The sequence below is a fragment of the Tetrahymena thermophila genome, assembly GCF_000189635.1.
Source record: "Tetrahymena thermophila SB210 genomic scaffold scf_8254551, whole genome shotgun sequence".
Lineage (NCBI taxonomy): Eukaryota > Ciliophora > Oligohymenophorea > Hymenostomatida > Tetrahymenidae > Tetrahymena > Tetrahymena thermophila.
Genome location: NW_002476322.1, coordinates 588,581 through 613,617, shown reverse-complemented (window position 1 = coordinate 613,617; position 25,037 = coordinate 588,581). Strand labels below are relative to the sequence as shown.

General features: G+C 22.4%; 7 protein-coding genes across 7 annotated transcripts; 4 read left to right on the top strand and 3 right to left on the bottom strand. All coding sequences in view use genetic code 6, as the record gives it.

Annotated features, from left to right (window-relative positions):
- Positions 1-746: 746 nt before the first annotated feature.
- On the top strand, positions 747-5,513 carry TTHERM_00310590 (cyclic nucleotide-binding domain protein; the record flags this gene model as incomplete). The annotated part of the gene is made up of 5 exons (XM_001021134.2): positions 747-1,733; positions 1,813-1,864; positions 2,005-2,419; positions 2,828-5,294; positions 5,445-5,513. 5 exons carry the CDS (start codon positions 747-749, stop codon positions 5,511-5,513), a joined length of 3,990 nt encoding a protein of 1,329 aa, XP_001021134.2.
- Positions 5,514-7,361: 1,848 nt separating this feature from the next.
- On the bottom strand, positions 7,362-8,567 carry TTHERM_00310580 (hypothetical protein; the record flags this gene model as incomplete). The annotated part of the gene is made up of 1 exon (XM_001021133.4): positions 7,362-8,567. Exon 1 carries the CDS (start codon positions 8,448-8,450, stop codon positions 7,362-7,364), a length of 1,089 nt encoding a protein of 362 aa, XP_001021133.3. The 5' UTR covers positions 8,451-8,567.
- A 3,258-nt stretch (positions 8,568-11,825) lies between these two features.
- On the top strand, positions 11,826-12,785 carry TTHERM_000310579 (hypothetical protein; the record flags this gene model as incomplete). Its single annotated transcript, XM_012798892.1, has 1 exon — positions 11,826-12,785. One exon carries the CDS (start codon positions 11,826-11,828, stop codon positions 12,783-12,785), a length of 960 nt encoding a protein of 319 aa, XP_012654346.1.
- Positions 12,786-14,038: 1,253 nt separating this feature from the next.
- On the top strand, positions 14,039-14,425 carry TTHERM_00310560 (transmembrane protein, putative; the record flags this gene model as incomplete). The annotated part of the gene is made up of 1 exon (XM_001021131.3): positions 14,039-14,425. One exon carries the CDS (start codon positions 14,039-14,041, stop codon positions 14,423-14,425), a length of 387 nt encoding a protein of 128 aa, XP_001021131.1.
- Positions 14,426-16,842: 2,417 nt separating this feature from the next.
- TTHERM_00310540 (transmembrane protein, putative) lies at positions 16,843-17,205 on the top strand (the record flags this gene model as incomplete). Its single annotated transcript, XM_001021129.3, has 1 exon — positions 16,843-17,205. The coding sequence occupies one exon, from the start codon at positions 16,843-16,845 to the stop codon at positions 17,203-17,205; it is 363 nt and encodes a 120-aa protein (XP_001021129.1).
- A 604-nt stretch (positions 17,206-17,809) lies between these two features.
- TTHERM_00310530 (chromosome condensation regulator RCC1 repeat protein) lies at positions 17,810-20,787 on the bottom strand. Its single transcript, XM_001021128.2, has 10 exons — positions 20,676-20,787; positions 20,452-20,571; positions 20,150-20,389; positions 19,756-19,911; positions 19,614-19,703; positions 19,389-19,555; positions 18,740-18,833; positions 18,565-18,624; positions 18,400-18,507; positions 17,810-18,241 (listed from the first exon to the last, which is right to left on the bottom strand). Exons 1-10 carry the CDS (start codon positions 20,716-20,718, stop codon positions 18,078-18,080), a joined length of 1,242 nt encoding a protein of 413 aa, XP_001021128.2. The 5' UTR covers positions 20,719-20,787; the 3' UTR covers positions 17,810-18,077.
- A 928-nt stretch (positions 20,788-21,715) lies between these two features.
- TTHERM_000310529 (phosphatidylinositol 4-phosphate 5-kinase) lies at positions 21,716-24,533 on the bottom strand (the record flags this gene model as incomplete). Its single annotated transcript, XM_012798891.1, has 3 exons — positions 21,716-22,223; positions 22,277-22,819; positions 23,404-24,533. The coding sequence occupies 3 exons, from the start codon at positions 24,531-24,533 to the stop codon at positions 21,716-21,718; spliced, it is 2,181 nt and encodes a 726-aa protein (XP_012654345.1).
- Positions 24,534-25,037: the final 504 nt, after the last annotated feature.

Below are 25,037 nucleotides of genomic sequence, written 5' to 3'. Positions count from 1 at the left end.
TTTTGCTTTTATAATTAAAATCAAGGGAATCTATTTAATCAATTTTAATTCACCCCTCATTTTTTTATAATAATTAAAAATATATAAGATCAATAATTTAGTTTAAGATAGATTTAATAATGTTACATCTAATAATAAAATATATTCTTTTCTATTTAAAACTAAATATAAAAAATATAAAGAAATATTTTTTACATTTTTACATTCTTATTCTGTAAATCTGTCTGTTTAATACTATGATAAAGTATTTTTTATATGATTTTACATGGCTATTTTTTTTAGTTAAATAAAAAACTAAAAAATAAATATTGTTTTGTTGTGGCAATCCTTAGAAAATAATTTAAAAGGCAGACAAAATTTAGTGAAATTTTAAATATGTAAATGTAAATGTAATTTTTAATTCTAAATTTCTAAAATTAAAGTAAAGGATAACAATATTTCTTATTGTTAAAAGAATTTTTGCAATTATACAATATTTTATAGAACTTCTACTTATTATTTCTTTCTTTATTTATTATTACAAATTAATAAGTTGTAATATAATTAGTTAGGAATATTTACCGAATAAACAACTAAGTTCTTAAAATACTTTAAAAAGCTAAAGTAAAAGATTGGAGGAAATGTATGTAAAAAAAAGAAACTCGAATAGCTAACACACAGGAAATACCTAGCAAGTAAATTTAGATGTAAATGAGGCAAATAAATAAACTCCTGATAGTAGTTACAATACTTTTTTTAATAACAAAATGGAATTAACAAAGGAAGACTCTAAACAACAAATAACTTTAAGAAAAGAAAGCACAGAATTATAAATTCAATAGAGTTTGCTTAATGGTGTGAGAAAAAAAAGTTTTGATAAAGAAGTAATGGATGTATCTTTAATTGATGATAGTACAGTAATTATGGGAGGATTGAATAACTATTTAAATTCTAATAATAACAATAATTACATCAATAATAATAGAGAATCGATTGAGTCCTCCCAAGGTTAAAGCATAATTATTACTAATACAGCTTTCTAAAATACTCAATTAAACAATAGTAAATAGTTATAAGGGTAAACTAACAAATTGAATGAAACAAGAACATATCAAAGTAAATTAGCTTTAGATGATTTAAATACTTAAAAAGCTTCTAACTCTCGGCGAGTAAATCAAACAGGCCATTGTAAGAAGACCTTAAACTTGGATGAAGATTATAAATTCTTAGAGAGAAAATAAGAATTTGTATTTAGAAGCTCGCTTCATGGAAAATCAAATTTTATACCCTCAATAAAGTATGACCCAAAAATAGTTTGGAAGAAAGGTTTTTTTTAAATTATTAGATATGTAAATAGATTTATATATACAATGAAGAAAACACTAATATTTAGAAAACCCTATCTATTGAAAGAACATCAAATTAATGCTATAGCTGATAAGGGCGCAAAGTAATTTACTGAAGGGTTTGGATAAAAGAATAAAAAATTTGCAAAAGTGGTGAGAAGCAATATAAAAATTTTGAGAAAAATAAGAATTATGAGTTTAATGATGAAAAAGAGTTTAAAATTTATAATAAATCCTTATACTTAATTTAGAAATAAATGCTTTAGATATCTTGAACATATTTCCAAGAAAATACCAGTAATTATGCCTTACTCAAAAATATCTAACTTTACAGACTTCATGCATGGGCTTTTAATCTTATTCTTTTTGGTTACCGTTCCTTTTGAATTGTCATTTGATTATAAGATAGTATATATTATTTCATAAGAAATGTATGACATCATGAGGCTCTTTTTATTCTTTTAAATTGTTATTAACTTTTTTACAGCCTTCTATGATAAAGGAAATGTAGTTATCTAAAAAAAAAAGATTTTTAAGAGGTATATTTTTGAATTTTTTATATTTGATCTGTTAGCTCTTCTCTGTCTCTACGAAACTCTATTTATTTTTTCAAAATATCAAAAGATCTTTTTCTTAGTAAAAATAAAAAGCTTAAAAGAAATTATGTATAAATTTAAAGAGTAGTTTCACATGCAAGAAAAAACTTAAATTTTTATTTAGCTTGTTATTCTATTTTTCTAAACTTTCTTGATGTGTCATTTTTTTGCTTGCACATTCTTTTTTATTGCAAGACTTGAATAAGAAAATAGCATGAATAATTGGGTAGATCACTACTCAGCTATATAAGACAATCCTGTTTCAGACGGAATGCTTTCAAGGTATATAGTTAGTCTTTACTTTTCAGTTATATTAATTGGAACTATTGGCTTTGGCGATTTTGTCCCATAAACAGAGATCGAGATGGTATGCGTTTTGTTTTTTGGATTCATTGCAAGTGGATATTTTGGATTTGTCCTGAGCTAAATTGGAGGAATACTTAGGGAGGCAAATAAAAAGCAAGAAAAATTCAAAATAAGGCTAAAAGAGCTTAATAGGTAAATAATTATTTTAATTAAGATATTACTTAAATAAAATAAAATTTATAAATATTAAAAGTATTTCATTCTCAATTAAATTTTTCAATCTCCTTTTTTATATTTTATCTTATTAAAATTGATAATATACTATATAAACATAAGTAGGCTGCTTATTAATTTTAGTTTTAATAAAATAAAAATATTCTAAAATATTAATTAAATTAACATTCTAAAATATTAATTAAATTAAAAAATATTTTTATGAAATCTTTTAAATTTATAACCATGCTATTTTAGAAACTTTAAAAATTATAACCATGCTATTTTAGATATTTTTAAATATAATTATTCATAAAGCTAGCTATTAATTATATTTGCTACTTAGAAAAAATTTTAATTTACTTTGAATATAATATTATCATACAGATACCTAAATCATATGGATGTTTCTTAAAGTTTGTAGATATAGGCTAGAAAATATTTAGAATATGTGAACAAGGAAGGGAGTATTTATTCAAATTAGCTGCAAAGCCTGAATTAACTATCTAAATACTTAAGGGAGGGAATATTCAAAGAAATTTATGTTAAGTCACTAATGAGTATACCATACTTAAAGTAAAATTTCTCAACAGCTTTTATTTAAAAATTATCCCTTTCAATGAAAGAGACAAGTTTTGGGCCTGATGAGTTAATTTTAAAAAGAGGAGTGATAGAGGAAGAATGCTTATTTATAGTGGCTAGTGGAGAAGTGGAAATTTTTATGGATACTAGTTAAGATATTAATAAATTGACACATAGTTGCATAAAACCCTTCAAAAAATTAAAAAAAGGAGATCATTTTGGAGCAACTGAGTTTTTCGCAAATAAAAAATATTCTCTTTACAACGTAAGAAGCTTAGGCGTTTCAAGAATTTAATACCTTCAGTTAAGAGAGTTTAGGCATACTATAGATGAATTTCCTTATGACAAAGAAGTTTTCAGCTACATCAAAGATAACTTCGTATTTAATTCTAACTATTACATGCTGCATCAAAATTGTATCAGTTGTTCTAGTTCAGCTCATTTAGTATAAAATTGTCCTATTTTATTTTACTCACCTCACTAAATAAGGGTTATCAAAATATATAACAAAAACAATGAGATTATTCGTTCTTAATTCAAAAGAAAGCTTAAGAGAGTAAAACATTAAACTTTATCAGAGAGTAATAAAGTTGAAAATGAAGTAGAAAAATTTATTGTAGAAAATAATCGATACTTAGATGCTAGTACTTATTTAGATATAACAAATGACTCTGATTCGTATTTAAATGAGGACGATGATGATGATGAGGAAGGAGAAGGAAATTTACCAGGGTAGAATAAACCATTTTTAGAAATTACTTAAGATAAAGAGGAAACAAATTTGTAAATGGTATAAGGAGAAAATATTAGTCACCAATTTTAATTAAAAAATACTACTCTAAAAGCTCTTAAAAAGGTATCTAATTTTAGCTCCAAAGAAAAATAACTGCAAAATATATCGGAAAATGTTCATGAAGAAGAAATGTAAATAGATAGCCAAATGATACATGAAAATTAAAAGAAATCTGAATAGTTTAAATATAAGTATAATATATAAAACCCTATTACAAGTTAAGAAAAAATAGATTAATCATAATTATCCCATGAGAATAAGATAAAAACTCCTAAAACAGTAGCTTTTGCAGATGATTAAGTAAAATTAAATTATGATGTTTCACCAAAATCAGATTTAGATCTAGAGTAATAGAAAGAATATAATGAGGAGAAAAAAGCATCCAGCACCTCAATAAAAACGATATCTATAAATAATATAGTATGCAATAAGCACTAACAGCACTTTGCTGAAGAAGATTATTTATCAAATAATTCTTCAAACCAATAATTAAATCCGAACATACTGATGATCAGTGAATTTAAGCAAAAATTTAATGAATCTACTCTATAGGATTTAGATAATGCAAAGAAATAAGGATAGGAAAATTCTGAAGCTGCCTCAAGTTCCAATATCAGAAAATAATCTTAAAGTAACTCGAAAAATAATTCCTAATCTATAGTTGGAAATTTTACTTCGTAGAATTCATTTAAAACTCCTATCGATTTAAATCCGATTACTTTGAATGAAAAATAAGAAAAATCTGTTAAGTCTGCTGAATTAGATTTCCAAAATGTAGTGAAAATTTAAAAAAAATTATTGCTAAGAAAAAATAAAACTGATTAGCAAAAATCAAAAGATGATAAACTTAAAAAGTAGGGTAAAACCGTTGATTTAAAGTTATCACCAAGATAATCAATAAGTAACTTAATTTAGGCACTAATTTAAAATAAGTAACCTAATATAGATCTACTTTAAAAATAAGATTAATGCAGTTCAGATATCTTAAAGAATAGTATTTAAATGATACAAGAGTAAAGAAAATTAAATAATAATTTTTAGTAATTTAATTAAATGATACAAAAAGCTTAATAGCCTCTTCAATAAATTCAAACAAATAATTTAAATTTTCCTAGCTTGATGCATTTAGATTTACCAACGACACCAAATACTAATGTAAAAAGCGTATCTCAAGTCAATTTAAAGAATCTTGATGATTAAGATATAATTAAGATGAATAAACTAATTTATGAGTTAAATAAAGTATAGTTAAATGGATTTGATACATGTTTAGACTCAACATGCTTTTTTGATAAACATCCTTTCGATGCTATGAAAACCTATAAGGTGTACTTTCCAAATTACAATTATAAGTTAGTCGTCTTGTAATCTAACAAAATTATGAGAAACTTAGATCGCAATAGGCTTATGAAAAAAACGATGGCTGACCGCAAAAAGACATTCCATGAACATAAAAAAAAAACCAATGTTTCAGAGAAGGTAAATAAGATATTTATTTTTTTATATATATAAGATGTATGTTGTTAAAGCATTAAAAAAGCTTAATCTTAATTCTTATTTAAAATGATAAAAAATATTTTTTATAAATTAACATGATAAAAATCACATATATTAATTATTTTAATAAAGAATAAAACGAAAATTTTAGCTAGTCCAGCTAAAAATAACAGCCCAAGTTCATCTGAGTATCAGTCATGAAGTGAAGATCAAACTACTAATAAAAAAATATTTAATAATTAATCTACACAACCAAAGGTTATCCTTAATTAATTTCGTATATTAATATTATAACCTATTTAAATATGTTTTGTTTTGCTATTTAAGTATCTTCTATAAAATTTTATAAAAAGAAATTTGACAAATATTATTTCAAATAAATGTCTTGAAACTATTAGGATATTGTTACAGAAAGATTTCTTTGCATTTTAATTAACCTTAATCAATTACTTAGTTAAATAAAAAATTGTTTAAGCTACCATTTTACATAAAATAATACTTAATCAATTATAAATAACTATATAAAAAATTTTTTATTGATTGAGATAATTGGGAATAGTCATATAGGCTAAAAAATTAATTTCCTATATAAATACATTAAATTATTGCAATATTATTTAAGCAAATTAAATAAAATTAGTATCAGAATCAGACTACTGTTAGCTATCTACTCCTTCCTCTCTAATTTTTTTAAAAAGGATCTTTTTCAAGTTATATTAGAATTTTCGGGTACTAAAATAATTTGATGGTAAATTATGAGAACTTAAAGTATATATATATCATTTATAATTTAACAGTTTTTCTTTTAAAATGAATGAATATATATTATTCAAGTAGAATTAAATAAGTGCTTCCCTTTACAATATAATTAATTTGCAATCAGAAAATTTTAGTAGATATAAAAATGTTTACATCAGTTAAATATAAAATTAATAAAATTATCAATAAAGATAAGATTATTACTTTTAACTTATTATAAGAAGTTAGACTTTTTAGAATGAAATCACACTTTAATTTAATTAATTTGAATCTTGAATGAGAGTAGAGTAGTTATTGATAATTCACATAATAAAGCGATTTCTTAAAAATCTTTTTACAAAAGAAATTAACTTTTTATAAACTTATTTTCATTAATCCATATTTTATATTTTAAATTAACACTTAGTATAGAGTTAGTTGCCATACAAATTTACAAAAAGCGAGTTTATATACCGTGTTTTTACATCTAATAAAATTAAAATTTTTAAATTTTTTGCAAATTTTTTTTCATCTTTGAAAAAATTTTCAAAATTTATTTTTTTCAAAAAAAATGACATGTTATAAGTATATATGGTATCTATTATTTCAAATTTTACATTTTGCGAATTTAAAGCTTTTAAAAACTCAAAAATAAAGCTATTTTAAGCTTATTTAGCTGTATTTATTATGTTATTAAGATATATTACATTTCGCATTTTGTAAATTAAATAGGCATTTCACTCTATAATACTTTAAAAAATAATAAAAAAGCTTTAGATAATATCAATAATTAAGATTTAGTAATAATTAAAAACTATCTTGTTTAAATAATTAATTATCTATATTATGTCAATAACGACAAAAATATAATTGAATAGATATCTTTTTTAATTAAATAGAACTTATTCCACCCCAATTAGCATTTTAAATAAAATTTTGTTGATAACTACTAAATCGATTTATCTTTATTTTTATTAAATATTAAAGATAAAAAGATTTGAAAAAAATTAATTAGTTTTAAGTAGAATAGTAAAATTTAATAAATTATTAATAAATTTAAATCTAACAATTTAATTTGTTGATTGATATGAGAAAATTTAATATATTAATTAGTATGAGATTACAGTATAAGTAAAAAGAAAAATGAAAGAACAATTTTATATTTTATAGAATTTTTAATAATGATAATAATATTTATATTTACTACTGAGTAGAATTAGAATATATAAGAATTTATGAAATTTAAATACTTTAAGTTATTGTTTGGATGCTAGAAAATTAATTAATTTGTAGAAATTGAGTGTTAATTGTTCAAAAATCGAGCATATTATTGAGATAATCGATTTCTGAATGATTTTCGCAATTGTTAGCATTAGATTAGACTTAATATTATGAATTGTTTCTTGATAGAAATAATTGGTTTGAATTAATTTATTCAGTAGATAGGTATTCTATGTTTTCTTAAAGATCGTTTTTTTAACAAGAAGAGAAGTGTTAATTATTTTCAAGAGAGTTTTGTTTTAAGGGGAAGAGAGAGTAATAAATATTTTATTAGTAATTAGTAGAATGAGATGAGGTAGTTGAATGAGATTCATTTATATTATTATAGGTGGCAATTTTGCTATCTTCAGCTCCATTATACGAATCAGTAGAGAGATTGTATGAGTCGATTTATTGCATGCTTGTAGCCTCTTCGCATTTAATTTCTTCTTTTATGTTTAATTTAGAGTCAGTTTTTGATTTACGTACCTTTCTTGGTAATGTAATTTTCTTTGTTTTTTTGTATACCTTAAGCAAATCTTTCAATTAGGGAGTTTAGAAACAACGAAGAAGGAAAAATATAGAGAGTAAGTGAGGAACAACATCTTTAACTTTGCTTTTAATTAACCAATCGATGGCATAAAAATTGAGAAAGTATTCGAATTAGCGACCGTATCTGCTATATTCGAAAAGTACCTGCATTGATTTATTGTTAGCAGGATGTCTTTCAGAAAAGCGAATAAATTACTTTTTAACCTTCTAAATAGGTTTTTGAAAAGAGTCTAAGCACTCTATTACAATGTCATCTCCTTTATTCTTCATATATCCGAAGAAAGATCTGAGGATATTTTTGAATATATTTAGTTTATTAATACAAAATTTATAGCAATTGCCAATTTCTAAGTCAGCTTCTTCAGAGAAGCCTTTCCAATCATTTTCAAAGAATAAATACAATCCAAAAACATATTCCTTAAGCTTAATAAATTCACTATATTCCTTATTTTTGATGGTATTCATGGAATCTTACACTTTTTGTAATAAAAGTTGGCGTTACTATTGTCTTTGTTTATAAGCAATATTTTCTTCTAAGATAGTTTCATCTTCTTGAAATTATTCATTAAAGTTATTTGAAATGCTCATTTTTAGTATAGTTCTATTTTATGGATTAGACTTGTCTGTTCCTTTATTTTTTGTTAGACGGATAGAATGTATTTCTTTTTTTGATGATGATTTCCTTGTAATTTATTTAAGAATATTTGTTTATATTTGTACTTAATAATTGACAATTAATAATAAGGCAAATATATTAAGGAAATCTTGTTTGAAATAAGTTGTAATGAGATATTCTTTTACGATAAAATCTAATTTATAGTTTAATTTTTTTGTCTATTCTTTGACACATTTGTTTGCAAAAATTTAATTAAATTATATCTTCGTAAAGTAAAAATAATATAATACAAAGCTAATACTTTTAGAAAGAGAAACAATGTAACAACCTTTTGATAAAAAATTCATTTTTATTTTCAGTGGTATTAATATCATAGACTTATTTATTTTTGAGTAAAGGTGGTTTCAGTAAATTGTATATTTAATAAATAACAAAAAAGATCTTCTGAATATTTTAATGTATTAAAAAGGGAATATAGAATTTATCAGGAATCACGCAGCTACAAAAAAAATATACTAATTTAATATAATTTGAAAAATAAAAATCTAAATATTCATTCAAGTGCCAAATCAGTCTATTTTTATTTCTTACTATAATCTACCGCTCAATAATGAAATCAATCAGTTAACCAAAAATACAAATTCAGTAATTTAATTCAAATTTTACCGCAAATTAAGTAATTACTTAAGATAGATAACATTTCTAGAATTTAAATTAAAATTCAATAAATTATTGCCATAAGTGCAATTAATATATTTGAGTTTAAAAAAGAAGATATATATGGATGGCATATGAGCATTATTTTTAGTTTTTAATTTATTTATGTTGTGATGAAAAGATATCTAATGTCTATAATATCAAAAAAAAAAGATTATAATTTAATTTAGCTTGTGTAGACTAAAAAGTATTTATAATCGGTATCAATTAAGCAGAGTTGCTATTAGAGAGAAACTTTTTTATTAATGCGTTTTACTTTAAGTATCAGTATTTTGTATTCTAAAAGAACAATTAATTCTGATAATTATTAATTTAAAATATTGGAAAGTTTGAAGTCTTATTATTATTTTTCTATTACTAGTTAATACTATTAATAAATTAGAGAGGAATATTTTTATTTTAAGGTAAAATTCATTGTTTAAATTAAATTAAATTAATTAAATACATAATAAAAAAAACAAAGAAAATTAATTAATAAATGTATGTAATGAAGACTTCCATTTTAGAAAAAATAATCAAAGTAAATATTTTGGAATTTATATTTTAACAAATTTTATATTTAGAATTGAATTTATTCATGCATGATTTTTCTTCTATTCTAAAAAGAAATTAAGCAAAGTATTTTAATTAAATTTATACTAATTAATTACAGTCTTGAGAAATATGATCAGCATGAAATCTTAATTAATTAAGATAATTAAGTGTATAACATACTACTTCAACAAAATAAATAGACAAATAAACAAAAATCAATCAGATATTTATATTTTTCAGACATTTATTTTAAAACTAAAATGCAAAGCTAGTATTCTAAAATAAATTGCCTTTGTTATTTATTCTAATTATTTTAATTAAATAATAGTAGAGAATGCTGTAATTTACATAATTTTTATAATTAATTGGATTGATCAAATATTTATTTCCTATGATTTATTCTGTGATTTTTACTGTAACTTAAGTAATTATATCGCAAATTAATTCAAGATATCAGATAAGGTTTTTGATAAAAAATTTAAACAAAAACACTTTCTTCCTAATATCTTACAAATCAAAAATGTAGTATTTACAAACTTTATTTTTTTTTTAATTTTTATTTTTTTAAAATATTATCAACTAGTACCATATTTACCTCTTTTTTAATGTACTTAAATTCAAAATTACATTGCAAAAACGAAAAAATCGACAGTATAATCTGAAAAATAACCAAGTAAGTTGAGGTTTTAATTTGTGGTAATTAGTGTAAAATAAGATGTTTAATTAATAATTGTAAATAAAATTAAGCAAGCTATTTCTATTTTAAATAACCTTTTAATATTTTCATCATTAATCTTTATCTAATTCTTTTTAAAGATTAAAGGTAGAATCTATCTCGAAATTTAAATTTTATTATTAATTTTCATTTTTAGGTAAATTTTAGTTACTTTATTTTGAAAATATCCGTGCATTATTCAAATAACTGCTGTTATCCATATAAAAATGAGGTTAAATATCTGGAGAATACTTTTAATTTGTATCCTAAACTTAATTATTATGATTATCTATAAAGTCTCTACTTTTTCTTTAATTATCTATAGCAGTTGCCTTTTTTGAAGAATTTTATTTCCCTTAGCTATTCTTTTCATTTTCTATTAGGTTTTTATCGAGAATTATGTCTTCGTTTTCTTCCTCTTATCCTACATGCACTCTGGAAGCCTTCCTACTCTTTTTCTTTACTGGTGGTCCATTAGCAGCTTCACTAATTATATTTTACAATGCTTCTATGGGATTTATCTACTAGTTTTACTTATGCTATTGAGCATGAAACTTTTCAGTTTACGAATTTTGGAAAGAAAAAGTATAGGAGTCTCTTTTTTTCTTTATTTAAGGGTCTTGCAACAATGATCGGGAAGATCTCTATCTTAATTATAATAGCTAAGGTTTTGAATCGTGAAAATGTTTATCTTCAGCATAATCGGATTGCATTCTAAATTCGCTATAGTCATATCGAGGATAGTACTTTCCACCAGGCTCAGTTGCATTTTAATTATACTTCCGATTAAAATAACCTTTAATATTCTAAACATTCTTGTCTTATTCAGACATATTGTCAACTTTCTAAGAAAATTTAGGAGAGCTACTCTTTCCATCATAAGTAATGCTCCTAACTTTTTTTAATTAATCTTTTTGTTCATTTTGCAGAAAACTATTATTTGAATTTTAGTTTTTATAAATACTTATTTATTGTTATGATTGCTATTGCTATTATTAGTAATGCTATTGATTAAGTTTTATCTAAAGCAATTAAGAGTTAACATGGTCAATAAAACTGTAGCTAGGGTTGTTTTATAAACAAGAAATCTTTGAGCTTGTGATACTTGAAGGTAAATTAGTTGATTAACCTTCTTTTTTTTCAACGGAAGCTCCTACTTTTTTCCTAATACTATACTTATTTAATTCATTAATTTAGCAATACCTTGTAGAAACTTAATCGCCTTCATCTCTGATCGAATCCAAGCCCTAAATCTAATTATTACTTGCTTTTTATAAACCGCTTCTGGTAAAAACAGGAGTGTGGTCACTCATCAAGTAAGATTTATTTTGAGACATCCCTTATTGCATTCCATTACTTTTTTACTCTTCCTTTTAATTCTATGAAATGTAATTGGAAAACGTATTATTATCTTCAAACTAACTCTCTCGGTTACAATTCTCTAAAAGTAACCTTTTTTTTATTAAATCATCATTAACATTCAAAGAATAATCATTTTAATGATAAAATCCATTATATTATTCATAATAGCTTTCTTGAGGAGCCATTACTTAATAAAGTCTTTGTTTTATTTCTTTTTAACGCTAGTGTCTTTCCTTTAATGTATCTTAAGAATATCGAGTTGCAGGCTAGTTTTTGTTGTAGTAATTTACAGAGTTATATAAGTGTTATACTATAGACGGCAGCTTCACAGGAGAATTGCTTGAATATTCTAAAGTTTTTTATCGTTAATAGCTATTATTAAAGTCGCTATTGTGGTTTCGGGCATCCATTGATTAATTTAATTTCTAAATGCTGTGATCTTTATAATAACTATTCCTCTCTTGTTCAATATTATTAACTTTTTCTGCATCTAAAACATTTTAAAGACTTTCATTATTTTAATTTGCATAAGGCATAAATTTTCTTTTTCTAATAGATCCTGAATAAGTTTCTTTTTCATTTTTAATCTCTGGGCTTTGATTAAAAATTTGATTTTTTTGTTAAAGGTCGCTTTAATCTGTTGGACTCATATTATTAATTTAATCATATCGCCTATCTTCTGATATATAACCAGCTTTTTATTGAGGAAAATATCCTAATTATGATACTCGTTCAACGTGCCTTTAGCTAAAATTCTATGGTTCTTTTTTATTCTCGAATTGAGATTAATATTATTGTTAATGAGTGTACTCCATTTAAGATTATAACTTTAATTAGGTATATATATTTTTTCCCTAACTAATAGATAATTTATATGGATAATATTTTTTAAGATAAGATATAAAATTTATCACTAAAATTTTGTATTTTGTGGAATGAATAAAAAATATACTTTAAAATTCATTCAAATTATAATTGATATTTATAGCGATTGCATTATTGCTTTAAGTTAAATGAATTAAAATATTTAGATAATTGATTAAATTATTTTATCTGAATCAGCTAATTTCAATTTTTTCATCAATCTAATTTCTTTTGATCTATAATTAGGACACTTACTTGCTTAATTTAATTTTGAGAAAATCAAAAATTAAATTGAAGAAGAGAAGTTATTCTTTAAGATTAAATTTTACTTTAAAAAAAATGCAATTAAAATATTTATTTTCATATCAATAATATATTTAAAGTAAAATTTTATTAAACTTTTCAAAATATTTAAGGCTAGATTTGCATTTAATTAAAGGAAATTTAATTTTAAATTCTCAAATTGACAGGAAATACTCATTTTAATAGTAATTATACACAAAAAACTGCATACTTTTCTATTTATAGTACTTTCTACTAAAATTAAATTCTCCTAAAATAATAAATAGAATTCAAAAATTAAATCTATAAATAAATGATTTATAGAAAAATCAAGTAAATTTGTATTTCTTAGATGAAGAAAATTAAGTTATATTACACGAGATTAAAGGTTAATAAGAAATTACACATATTTTTTAAATAAGACATATTTTAATATTAATAATTTTGAAAGATTGCTTCATATAATATTTAAAAAATTAATACAAATTTATAAGTAATTAATAGAGCAAAATACACAATTAATTTTTGATTGATTTAAAATTAATGGAGTATTTTTCTAAGATTTGCAATTTCAAGCGAAAAATAATTAATTATTGACAAATACATCAGTATTCAAATATGATTAATATTTATTTGTCAGTTTTTACTGTTTTTTTTATAAAAATCAAATATTTTAGAGTGGAGTTTGTAAGAGTTTGGATTTACTCCATTTTATTTTGCTCCAGATTTCTGGCAAAAAATTTAGCTTTGACTCAATAAGTAATTGTCAAAGAATAGAACTGGAGTTTTAGTAGAGTCATTCAATCTAAAATTTTACTTAGATAGAATGCAATAAAAAGTGCTACGTTTCTTCTTTATAATTACATTAATTAGTGATAGAAAAAATTAATCAAATAAATTAATTATTTGCTGACTTTAAATATTGGCTAAGAAGCTATTAAGGTAGGTAGGTAGGTTGAACGGAATAGTTTTTAACTCTTTAAATTTGTTAACAAGTCTTCCAAAAAAATATAATTAACATATTAAATTAAAAAAAATACAAATTATAAAAAAATATAAATTATATAGGCAAAAAAAATCACCAAAATGTCCTCCCAACAATAAGAAAAGAAAGACGAAAACTCCGATGAGGCTATGAACGAATATATGGCCAAGCGTACCTCAATCTTAGATTGGATGGGTATCATAGGTATGATGTGTCTCACTTATGGTATTATATGCTTATTGTTATATATTTTCACAGAATGGGGTGCTAACAGCGGTCCTAACTAGCATGACCTTTATTTGGGTTGTTAAATCTTTAATTTAGTCATTTTCTGTTGCTATATTGTTATCTGCGCTATTCTATGGAAAATCTTCATTGGAAGAAGAGAACAAATGAAATAAGACCTCATCAAGAAGAAACTTGAAATATAATCAAGATTAACTAGAAAATAAGACAACAATGCTGAATAAAACAAGTTAATTTAATGAGATTGCTCAAATATTAAACTATAAAACAAATTAATAATACATGAAATATATTCACTATTTGTTTATTTATCTTATTTTTTCGTATATACTTTGAATTCTTTTATATATATGGCATTTTAGTATAACCTTGTACCATATTTGATATTAATAGTCCAATATAAATCAAACTTTCACAAACTAATTTACTAACAATTAAAATTAACTATTTCTCAATTAAAGATTTCTAATAAAAATTTATTTAAGAATTCCTTCTACTGCCTTAATCAATGAATCAATCAATCATTCGTTTTACATAACTAATTTAATTGTTAGAAAGAAGAATACTAGGAATATACTGATAATACAAGAATATATATGGCTTTTAAATGTACAAAAAATACATTTTTAGACTAATTAAATAATATTTTGCAAAATCTAGACATTTCTTATATTAAAATAAAAAAACAAAGAAACAAAAATAAATCAAAGAAAGTCTTGAAAAAAAAGAAAGAGAGACAATCTATAAAGCAATAAAATTAATAACAAAAGCATAGATTATCTATTTTAATTTGCAAATTCTTCTAAGTAAATAAACAAATATAAGGTAATAGAAGACAGTAATTTAATTGTTATAAACTAAAATTTTAACAGTTTTGATAAAAATAAGTACCTAACAGCTAACCAGAATATTGGTAAATATGTAAAGTAATATCTTTAATTTTAATTATAAGTGATTAAAATTTTTCATTTTTTTAGCTTATGAATATTTGAGAAAGTTTTATCCTTATTTTAATCTATCAGAATAAGTTGAGAATAAAAACTCTAAAATCAATTAAATAAAATTCACTTTTGATATTGATTAATTTAAATATTCAGTACTAAATAATGTCATTGTGTAAAAAGATCAAATTTAAAAGCTACAATGAATGTTTTGATTTTAAAATTGAAAAAGATAATACAATATTCTTAATATGTATCTCTATAATAAAAAATAATATTTTTCTACTAATTTTTACATGATTTATTTTAAAAATATGATGAACTGTCATAATAATCTATATATTATTTGATAAATTTAATTTGTGTATTGAAATTATAACCTTAAACCTATTTTAAATAGCATAAAGTAATAAATATTTTTAAATGCTTTATTTTGATGGATAAAAAATTATCCTACTTTCATTTGTAATGTAATATTTAAACAGCATTGTTATAGAAATGTTATGTGATTTTTTAACTTTTAATAAATCAGTTTTATTTAGATTTTTAATATTTGGGTAGCAATTTAGCAGTGATATAAGTAAAAATGATAAAATAATTAGAATTTATTTCTAAATTAGATTTTTTAATTAAATTAAAAAGTTTTAAAAAATATTTAAAAAGGAAGAGGTCAATTAATATTTTTAGACTAAAATATTCATCTATATTTATATTTTAAATTTTATATATAAAAAATTAATATAATTATGTAGAAGTTGATGATAATATTAAAAAGGTGTTTGATAATTATTTAAGATTTTTAAAAATATTGTAAATGTAAATTAACAAATAATTATTTCTGTAAAAAGCTAAAATTAAAATTATTTTGACATGCATAAATCAAACTTAATAATTTATTAAATTACTTTAAAAAGCAAGTAAATTTCTTTTAGCATTTAAGAGTAAATACAGACAAATAATTCTTAACTACCTTATGATTTTAATATAAGAAAATTTAAATTTTTTATTTTTTAAATCCTTGTTAAATTTTATTTAATTTATATTTTTATCAATTACATTTTGAATTATTCTTGAAAAAAAGTAAGCAATATAATATATTTTATATAATTCTTAGAAGACAAATATTTAGATTTAATAAATAGGAATTTTTGTGATTTATTTAAAAGCTGTTTATATGATTGATAAATATAAAAAAATTTATTTAATTGGTTAACACATAAAATATTTATGTAAGGAGTTTTTTTTGCTTTTAGCGATGCTTAAAAAATTTTATATTTCTTAAATTTTTCATTAAAAGCTTAAATTTAAGTTTTAATTTAATTGAAAAAAAAATGATATTGTTTTTATAATATTAAGAATTATTTAGCATTAAAATTATTATTTTTAAAAAAATTGAATTAATTTTGGAACAAACTAATAAAAAATTAGTTAAGTCTAGATAATTTTGATTTGAAATAAACATGTTTGCTTATATGTATTAACAAATGTAAAAGAATTTAGGAATCTTTCTCTAAATATGAAATCTATTTATTTAATTGAAAGTAAAATTCATGATATTAAATCAAGTGATATTGAATGCTTTAATATCTTAGATGTTGAATATAACAAAAACTCTTCGTTTAAGTGCTTAGGTATTTCTTAGCCTCAAATAATTAATAATTTGTAATTAAAATATCCAAAAAAAGAAATTATCTAAAAATAAATTAGTTAAATCCAAAATGTCATTAAAAGATCCCTTAGTCTAAACAGAGAACACCACCAAGAGTGAATATGTTCCCCTCACTTATGAAGATCAACCCTCTGGTGTTATAGATTATGTAATGCTTTCTGGTTTGATGCTTTCCACTTATGCTGTAATCGTTGCTATATTGTATGGCTTAATTTCTTGGGCTACTGATTCTAAAAATACTCAAGCAAACAACAACAAATACTACCATGAAAATATGTACTTCAACTTAGTTATTTTCCTTGTTTATATTGTTGCTTGCGGCAGTTTGTGGTTCTTCCGTATCGGTAAGAGAGATATCTACAGACAAAAGTTGATGGAAGAATAACTCGCTCTTAAGGAAAACTTAAAATGAAAAGGTGGATTAATGGATGAAGAATATCCAATTAGAAAATATAAGATTAGATAAAAAAACTAGAAAATATACTTTAAATCTATCACTTTGTTTAACAAATTTATAAGTAGGATATATACATAATTGCAATTTTTTGTAGTGCATATTTTTAACATTAATTATTTTATCTTACAACCTTATTAACCAATTTATTTGAAGATTTATACAAATTAAATATGGCAGCTTTATTACACATTTATGATTCATAAAAGTCTTCGTTAATTCTTAAAAAATCTTTTTTTTTTTTGACATTTACGAATTATATAACACTGAAATAAACAGAAAAATATATAATATTTCTATCATCAGATAGAAATTTTAATAATTTACTAGTCATTTTAAGCTAGTCTACCTAATTATCCAATTATTATTTGAAGTTATATGCTAATTTGGTTATGTTTAGAGAGAATATATAATAGTCTTAACAGCTATTTACAGCAGCTAAGATAGTAAAAAAAGCTAAAAAGTATTAATTTCGTTTTGTAAATTTGAAGAATGCTTGATGCAAATATTTATCATTTTTTTGGTAAAAAGACAAATAATGAAAATACATTTCAAATAATAAGTGGATTTAATTTTGTTTGATTTTTGATAATACGAAAGGTAATTAGTGAATTAGATTGATAGATAATATGATGCAATTAAAAAAATAAATATGCACAAATAGCTTAATGAAAGAATTTCAAACAATTTTTACAATTTTAATTTAATTTGACTTATGGATTTTTTTCCTTTTATTTACTATTTAATTAGGTAAGTATAAATTAATATAACCAAGGCATGCGTAATCAAAGCAAACAATCTGCATTAATGGTTTTTATCCTTTGATATTCTCATTATTCTACTAAAACTAGAGTGTGAAGATAACCCAGTCCCACATCTTTTATTTATTCACTTGTTAATCCCATTTCTTTCTTCAGATTTTAGACAGGTCCATAATTTTCTGCACCAATAGCTCGCAAATCTTCTCCACCCCAAACATAACAATTACCTTTATCTTAATTGTTTATAGTTTTATTTGATTATTTTATATAAGATTTATTAAATTACACTTATCATCAAAATAAGTTAATCTTATTGAATGATGATTATGCAATTTCTTTAAACAATGTAAATTTTTATAAATTTTGATGCTTAAAAACTAAGATAATTTACTTGTAAATACTGCACTTCTATCAAAAGCAGCTTTTACTTTTGTGGGGTACTCATCTTCTTCCATTTCGATTCTAACTTGAGTAGGACTGCATTAATCGATGTCAAATTCTACACAATTATAAATAAAAATTATAAACAAACATTATACTCGTATAAATATCCTACCAGGAAGACGACCTATTTAGTTGTGTATAGTGGCTCCAAATGCAAATATTTTCTTTTTATCTAAAAATGTGTTAAAAATAACTCTAAAAAAATGTGTAAAAATAATAATGAAATTTAATGAAAAATATCATTTTATTTATTGATTTCTAAATTTTTTAGGGAAGAATTTTTTTACTTGTAATAAAAATATTGTGACTTTTTCCTGCAGCTATATCAATGATTTTTTCATCACTATCTAGTTCTGTGTAAACTGGGTGATATTCATCGCACTTTTTAATAGTTAATAATAAAAGAATTTTTAGAAGCTATTATATTCACTAGTTTGTTTGTGTTGGTTGGTATATGATTTTCAGGTTTATCCTAATGTTTTATCTTACATTATTATTTTTAGTTTGCCATTTTTTTGTAATCAAACAAAATATAGGTAGAAGTATTTATTTCACAAAAAAATCTTATTTTAATTATATTAATGTTTATTCCTACATTCTTTGATGTAATTATTTAGATAAAAATATAAAAAACCTTACACTTCAATCGAAACCCTTAAAAAATATTAATGCAAAAAAAAAATTAATTTTTCAAATAAAAGATGTATCTTTTCAATCGTGGGGAAAATAAATTTCATCAAAAGGCATATTTGGTAATTAAATTCCAAAATTTAATTTATTTCAAAAATATCATTTGGGGAAAAACTGTATTTATAATTAAATTATTTAATCAAATTTGACAATAAAGATTTTCAGTTTAAAGTATTTAGAGATATTCATAAAGAAATAAAGAAATTTTTAATTTGTGTGTAAAATCTAAATTTTGTAACAACTTACTGTTATACGGTTTAAATTAGAAGCTCCACATTGTCCATGATTGTTTAGACCAATGCCATATATTTTATTACTTAGTGTCAAGAAAATTGTGTGAGAAAAACCAGCAGACATTTTTTTGACTTTTTCATTTTTGATCACCATTCTTTTGGGTATTTTATGAAAATCAACTAAATAATTAAAACAATTTTTCTTTTATATTAAATAATATTAAAAAAATATTTATACCATAAGATCTACTATCTTATTTGTCTTCTTTTAAGTATGGAACAATTTAATGCCAATTTGCTCTACCAGTTCCATATAAATAACCAGATTCTATTTTTAGAAATATTAATTTAATTTAAAAACCTTTTTTTGTAAAAAATACCTGTTAAAAATATTGAGTGCTAATATCCAGCAGTAATATCTACAATTTTTTCTTTTGTGTCAAATTTTATTTGTTCAAAGTGATGCTTGAAACCCAAATCGCCTGTTCCCAACTAGCCTTTATAGTTTTCACCAAGACCAAATACAGAACCATCATCTTAAAATATAAATTGAATAGTTTTGTTGAAGTTTAAATTGAATTAATTAGGAAATAATTAAATAAAAGAAGATTTAAGAATATCTTAGAAAGATATTTTTTAAGTAGATTTTTTAAATTCAGCTTTTGTTTTATAATTTAAATAAAATCGAAATTCTCGATGAATTTCAAACAACCTAAAATGCAAATAAATAAAAATGAATAGCTTGAAATTGTTTTAAATATTTAATCGAATTACTATTTAGAGCTAAAATGAATCCGCCTCCTATTGAAAATTTTACTGCTTATTTTTACATGACTGTTTTTACGTTCATTAAATTAAGTTACTCTTCTCCAAGTCTCATACTTAAAGTCCTCCCGAACGGAGCGTATTTTTACCAAGTTTAGCAGAGTTTAGGCGATGATTTATAATAATTCAATATTCTAGTTGATGTCAAACTATCTAAAACATATCCCCAGTGAAGAATCTGGCCATCATCTAGTGCGAATAAGAATTTCATTTAAACATTCATAGGTCATTTTGTTTAATTTTTTAATTACTTAATCTACAAAATGAATGACTAAAGTGTGTTTCTACCTGCTCTATTTATCTCCCGTTCAATTATTATATTTCTTAAAAATTAGGAGAGTTCTAGTATCTATTTAACAAGCCCAACTAGCCTTTATTTATAATATTATGATGTTTATCATGATCATGATCAATAAATCCATAAATAAACTTCCAAAAATAAAATAGAATAAAAAACTCGATCTATATAAATTACCCATAAAATTAACGCCTCTAGCATACAATTTAGTTGAAGTCATTTTAAATTTGTATAATTTAACTAATTTTAATAATAAATGAAGATATGGTTTGGATAACTTATAATTCCTTCTAAATAAATAATTGCAATTAAAAATCAATTAATATCAAAAATAGTTCTTTTAAATTTCTAATTGAAACAAATTTATCTAAACAGCTTAATCTAAAATAGAAATCAAAATTTATAATTTAATATTATTTATTTTCCTTCTCAAAATATTTTAAAATTGTCAATTTTCATTAAAAAATTTAAAGAAATAAATAATTTTATAAAAATTGATAATCAGTTTATTGCTTGCTTATTTAAATTAATCTTTTTTCACTAAATAAAATTTTAAAAAATATTAGTTAAATCATATATTAACCAAAAAATTTTTTAGAAAATGAATTTTTATTGTATAAAAATAGTCTTCCGATACAAATATTATTTTATATACACAATACAATAATTTCACATATACAGTAGGTTGCATGAATTTTTGCATAAAGTTTAAAAAAAAAAATATTAAAAATTTAATAAATCTTTAATTAAATTAAACTTATCTAAAAAGTTTAGAATGCAAATATATATCTAAAAATAATTAAAAAATTTTTTTTAAATTAATTAATTAATTTTAATTCACTTGAATTAAAAAAAATGAATGATTAATATTTATAATTTTTAAAAGGATAATGAACAAAAATATTGTTTTTATTAGAAAATAAATTGTTTAGAAAATTTTAATCACAAATACATACATATATTAGATTGAAAATAATGAACAAAGTGTAAAATCTGTAATTTAAATGAAAATTAATATTAATATTTTATTTTAAGATATTTTTTATTACTTAATCATTAATTTACATTTATTAAAGTCGATTTATTAAAATATTTTAAGGGGTTATTAATAAGGAAATGAATTTATTTGATTATTTTGTTGATTAGTTAGTTAGTTAATTTATTGATTTATATTATTATTTAGTAATTATTTGTAAAAGTTTGATATATTCAGTAGTTCAAAATATTTTTTTGACGATTTATTCTATGAATCTTTGTGAATAATAATTAGGCTCTTGAATTGAGGCATCAGCTTATATCCCGTATCTTACTTCTTTTAACTTATGCTCTATTTTTTTCTTGTAATTATATTCCTATAAATAATCTATAATTCCGATATGATAATAAATTCCGTTGTTTCTGACATCTTTCATGCAATTAAAAGACTAAAAAAGCTGTTTAGATGTTTATATTTAGTCCAATCTAAATTATTTATAATCCAATTTGAAGATTAATAACGAATAGTCAACATATTGTAACTTGGCTAAAAACTAACTATCTCTTTCTAATATTTATTTTACAAGCACACTTTCTTTCTCTTAAAGATATATTTTTTTTTCGTATTTCATGAATTCATTTTCTTTTAAAACTCTCTTTCTTAAAAGAGCCTCTTCATAATCTTTACCATTTACCAGCACTTATCTGCCCAATTTCGATCCTTTCAGATCATAAGTTCTTAAGATGTACCTTTTTTTAAATTATCCAAATTCAAAAACAAAATAATAGAATAATTTATTTACTCTCTTGGTATGCACAAAATATTTTTCATAACAAGAAGATTTATTCTTTGGTTATCTCCCTTTATAGCCTCAAATGAATACATGCCATAAATTTTAGATATCATAGAAGTTTAGTTTTGATTCATATACTCTACATAGGAATAAAGATTCTTTTTGAAAGGTACAAGCTCTTCTTCTTTTAGTGTTTTCAAAATTAACTAATTATCATGTGTGAAGAAGAAGAATTCTCCACTTCTTCCGCCGTCAGCTTAGCCGACTGCTTGCATTAATTAGTCTTGATTTTTCATTACATCAAGCGATTTTGAAAAATCAATTACATCAATATCCAAATCTCTTATGTGTCTAAATAAGATTGGAGAATGAGTTGTCATTCTAATTGGTACAATCTAGAATTATTTTCTCTAATTATCCTTTTAAAAATTCCATTTATCAAATTTAAACCTTCTGTTTACCACAGTATTCGATATAACTCTTTAAATTATTTCTTATGAATCTTCCATGCATAACTTTTTAAAGCCTAAGCTATTCTTTTGGTCCTCTTCTCTAAACAAATTTTATTTTCAATAAAGTTAATTAATGCAAAAAAAATAAAATATCAATTAAAAAAAAAAAATCTAAAAATGTAAAACATTAAATTTAAATTAAGCAAATAAATAAATAAATTAAATTAAAAATCAAAGTTTATTTTTATGAAAAAAATAAATTAGAATAAATGAACTAATCTAAAAAGAATAAATAAAAAAATACAAAATCAATAAATAGAAAATATTTTTGCTTGATGAATAATTATGCTAAAAGAAATATATTTAAAAAATATCAAAGAAAGAAATAGATTTTTTGAAATTATTTTAAATAGAAAAAAACATATAAATTGAAGATTAATTGATCAAATTTATTTTAATATTTTTTTATAATTATAGAAAATGCATAAATTTTTGGTTAATTTGTGCATTTTTAAAAATTTATTATTTTTCTTAAGTAAAAATTAGATGAAAATGTATTAAAACATATCTGAAATAAAATTTAAAATGTTTTCAAAATTTAAGTTCATATTGTATTTTGATTATTAATAAAAGATTAAAATAAAAGTAGGAAAAAAAATGAAAATTATTTTAAAAAATAATTACAAAATATCAAGATAAATAGAGCAAAGCATCGTAAACACGGTGGAAATTCTTAAGTCTTTAGACAACTCTGCAACCCATGAATCTTAATTCATTTGTTGTGCTCTAGATCTTTCTTCTAATTATTATAGCTGCTCGGGATCCATACTTATCATCTTCATTTTTGCTAAAATATAGAGACAATACTAACGAATTTCAGGATCAGTTAAACGAATTATGCCTTAAAAAAGGGGGAGAAAAACTCTAGCTAAATTTCCAATTGTTATAAAAATATTAACATCAGGCTCTTTGATATAGCCACAGTTCATACTTTCAATAAAATCACTGATCAAAAAAATCATGAATGTGATAGACGACATCACTACATATAAGGAGTAGTGGTTGATAATTTTTATGCTGTTTTCACGCAGCTACATGTTCGGTACTACTTTTTTTAAATAATATACTGTATGCCATTAAATACCGTTAAAAGCTACCAAAACGATGATATTTAAGAAGCTTGTATTTTTATTAGATGAAGAAAAAGAGCAGAGACCGAAAAGATTCAAACCGTTCTGCTTCAAGCTCATAGAGACCATCGATATTACTACACTTACTACTAAAACAAAGGCATGCAAATAATATTACTTGTTTGTATATCCCTTCAAAGATCTTCTAATCTTTATTTAGAATATTACTGCGAAGGCGAGATTGTAAATGTATTAGCACGTAAGAGCTATAACGCCAAATGCAGCTGTTAGTTAGCAAAACGCATCACTGCTTTTAGGAGAATTTCCTTCAGAAAAAACATAAATGGCTTACGAAAAATAAGATATATTCAAAACCATATCTGTTAATGCTAAGGCAAACGAAATATAGCCAGGAAAGGATCTTGTCTGATTGAATCTTATAAAAATTATAATTACTAAAAGACTGATAAACATTGAAAATGGGGGTATTATCAGAAATGCAATTCTATCTATGTAAGGAAGGACTAATATATCTTGTTCTTATTCTTCTGTATAATTTTTTCCTCCGCTACAGTCATAAAATTTATCTTTGTTATAATCTAAAAAATCTCCTTGTGCTTTATTGTGTAGTAAAGAAAGAGATATTAAAAATAATGCATTTTTCGCAAAACTTCCTCTAGTCATATTTTAATTTTTGAGTAATTCTTTATCCTATTTTACTTAAAAATTTTAGATTCTCTCTATTTATTTTTTTCCTTCAAATTGATCAGCAAAAGTTGGATAAAAGCAATTATTTTTTTGCTAACTTGGCTTGAATTTAAAGCTTGGTACTTTTTTATTTTATTAAACCACGTTTTGATTTAGATAGAGCTAGATACTTCAAGATGTATTTATGGTTTGTATTGCTAATTTATTTAATTGACCCTTTGCAATAATTTATTTCTATTCTGTTAATTAAAAGATCATTGATAAATAAGTAAAATATTTTAGTTAGAAAAACAAGATGAAAATTAAATTAGAAAAGCTGCTAAATATTTACTTTGTTGCTAAGTAGTCCTAATAATAATAATTTTATAGCTAATTGATTGAAAATTTTCTTTGTATTAAAGAAGAACCACTTGCTAGTTAGTTTTGCACTTAATTACAAAAAGAATCAGATTATTTGTAGAACTTTATACTTATTTTTTC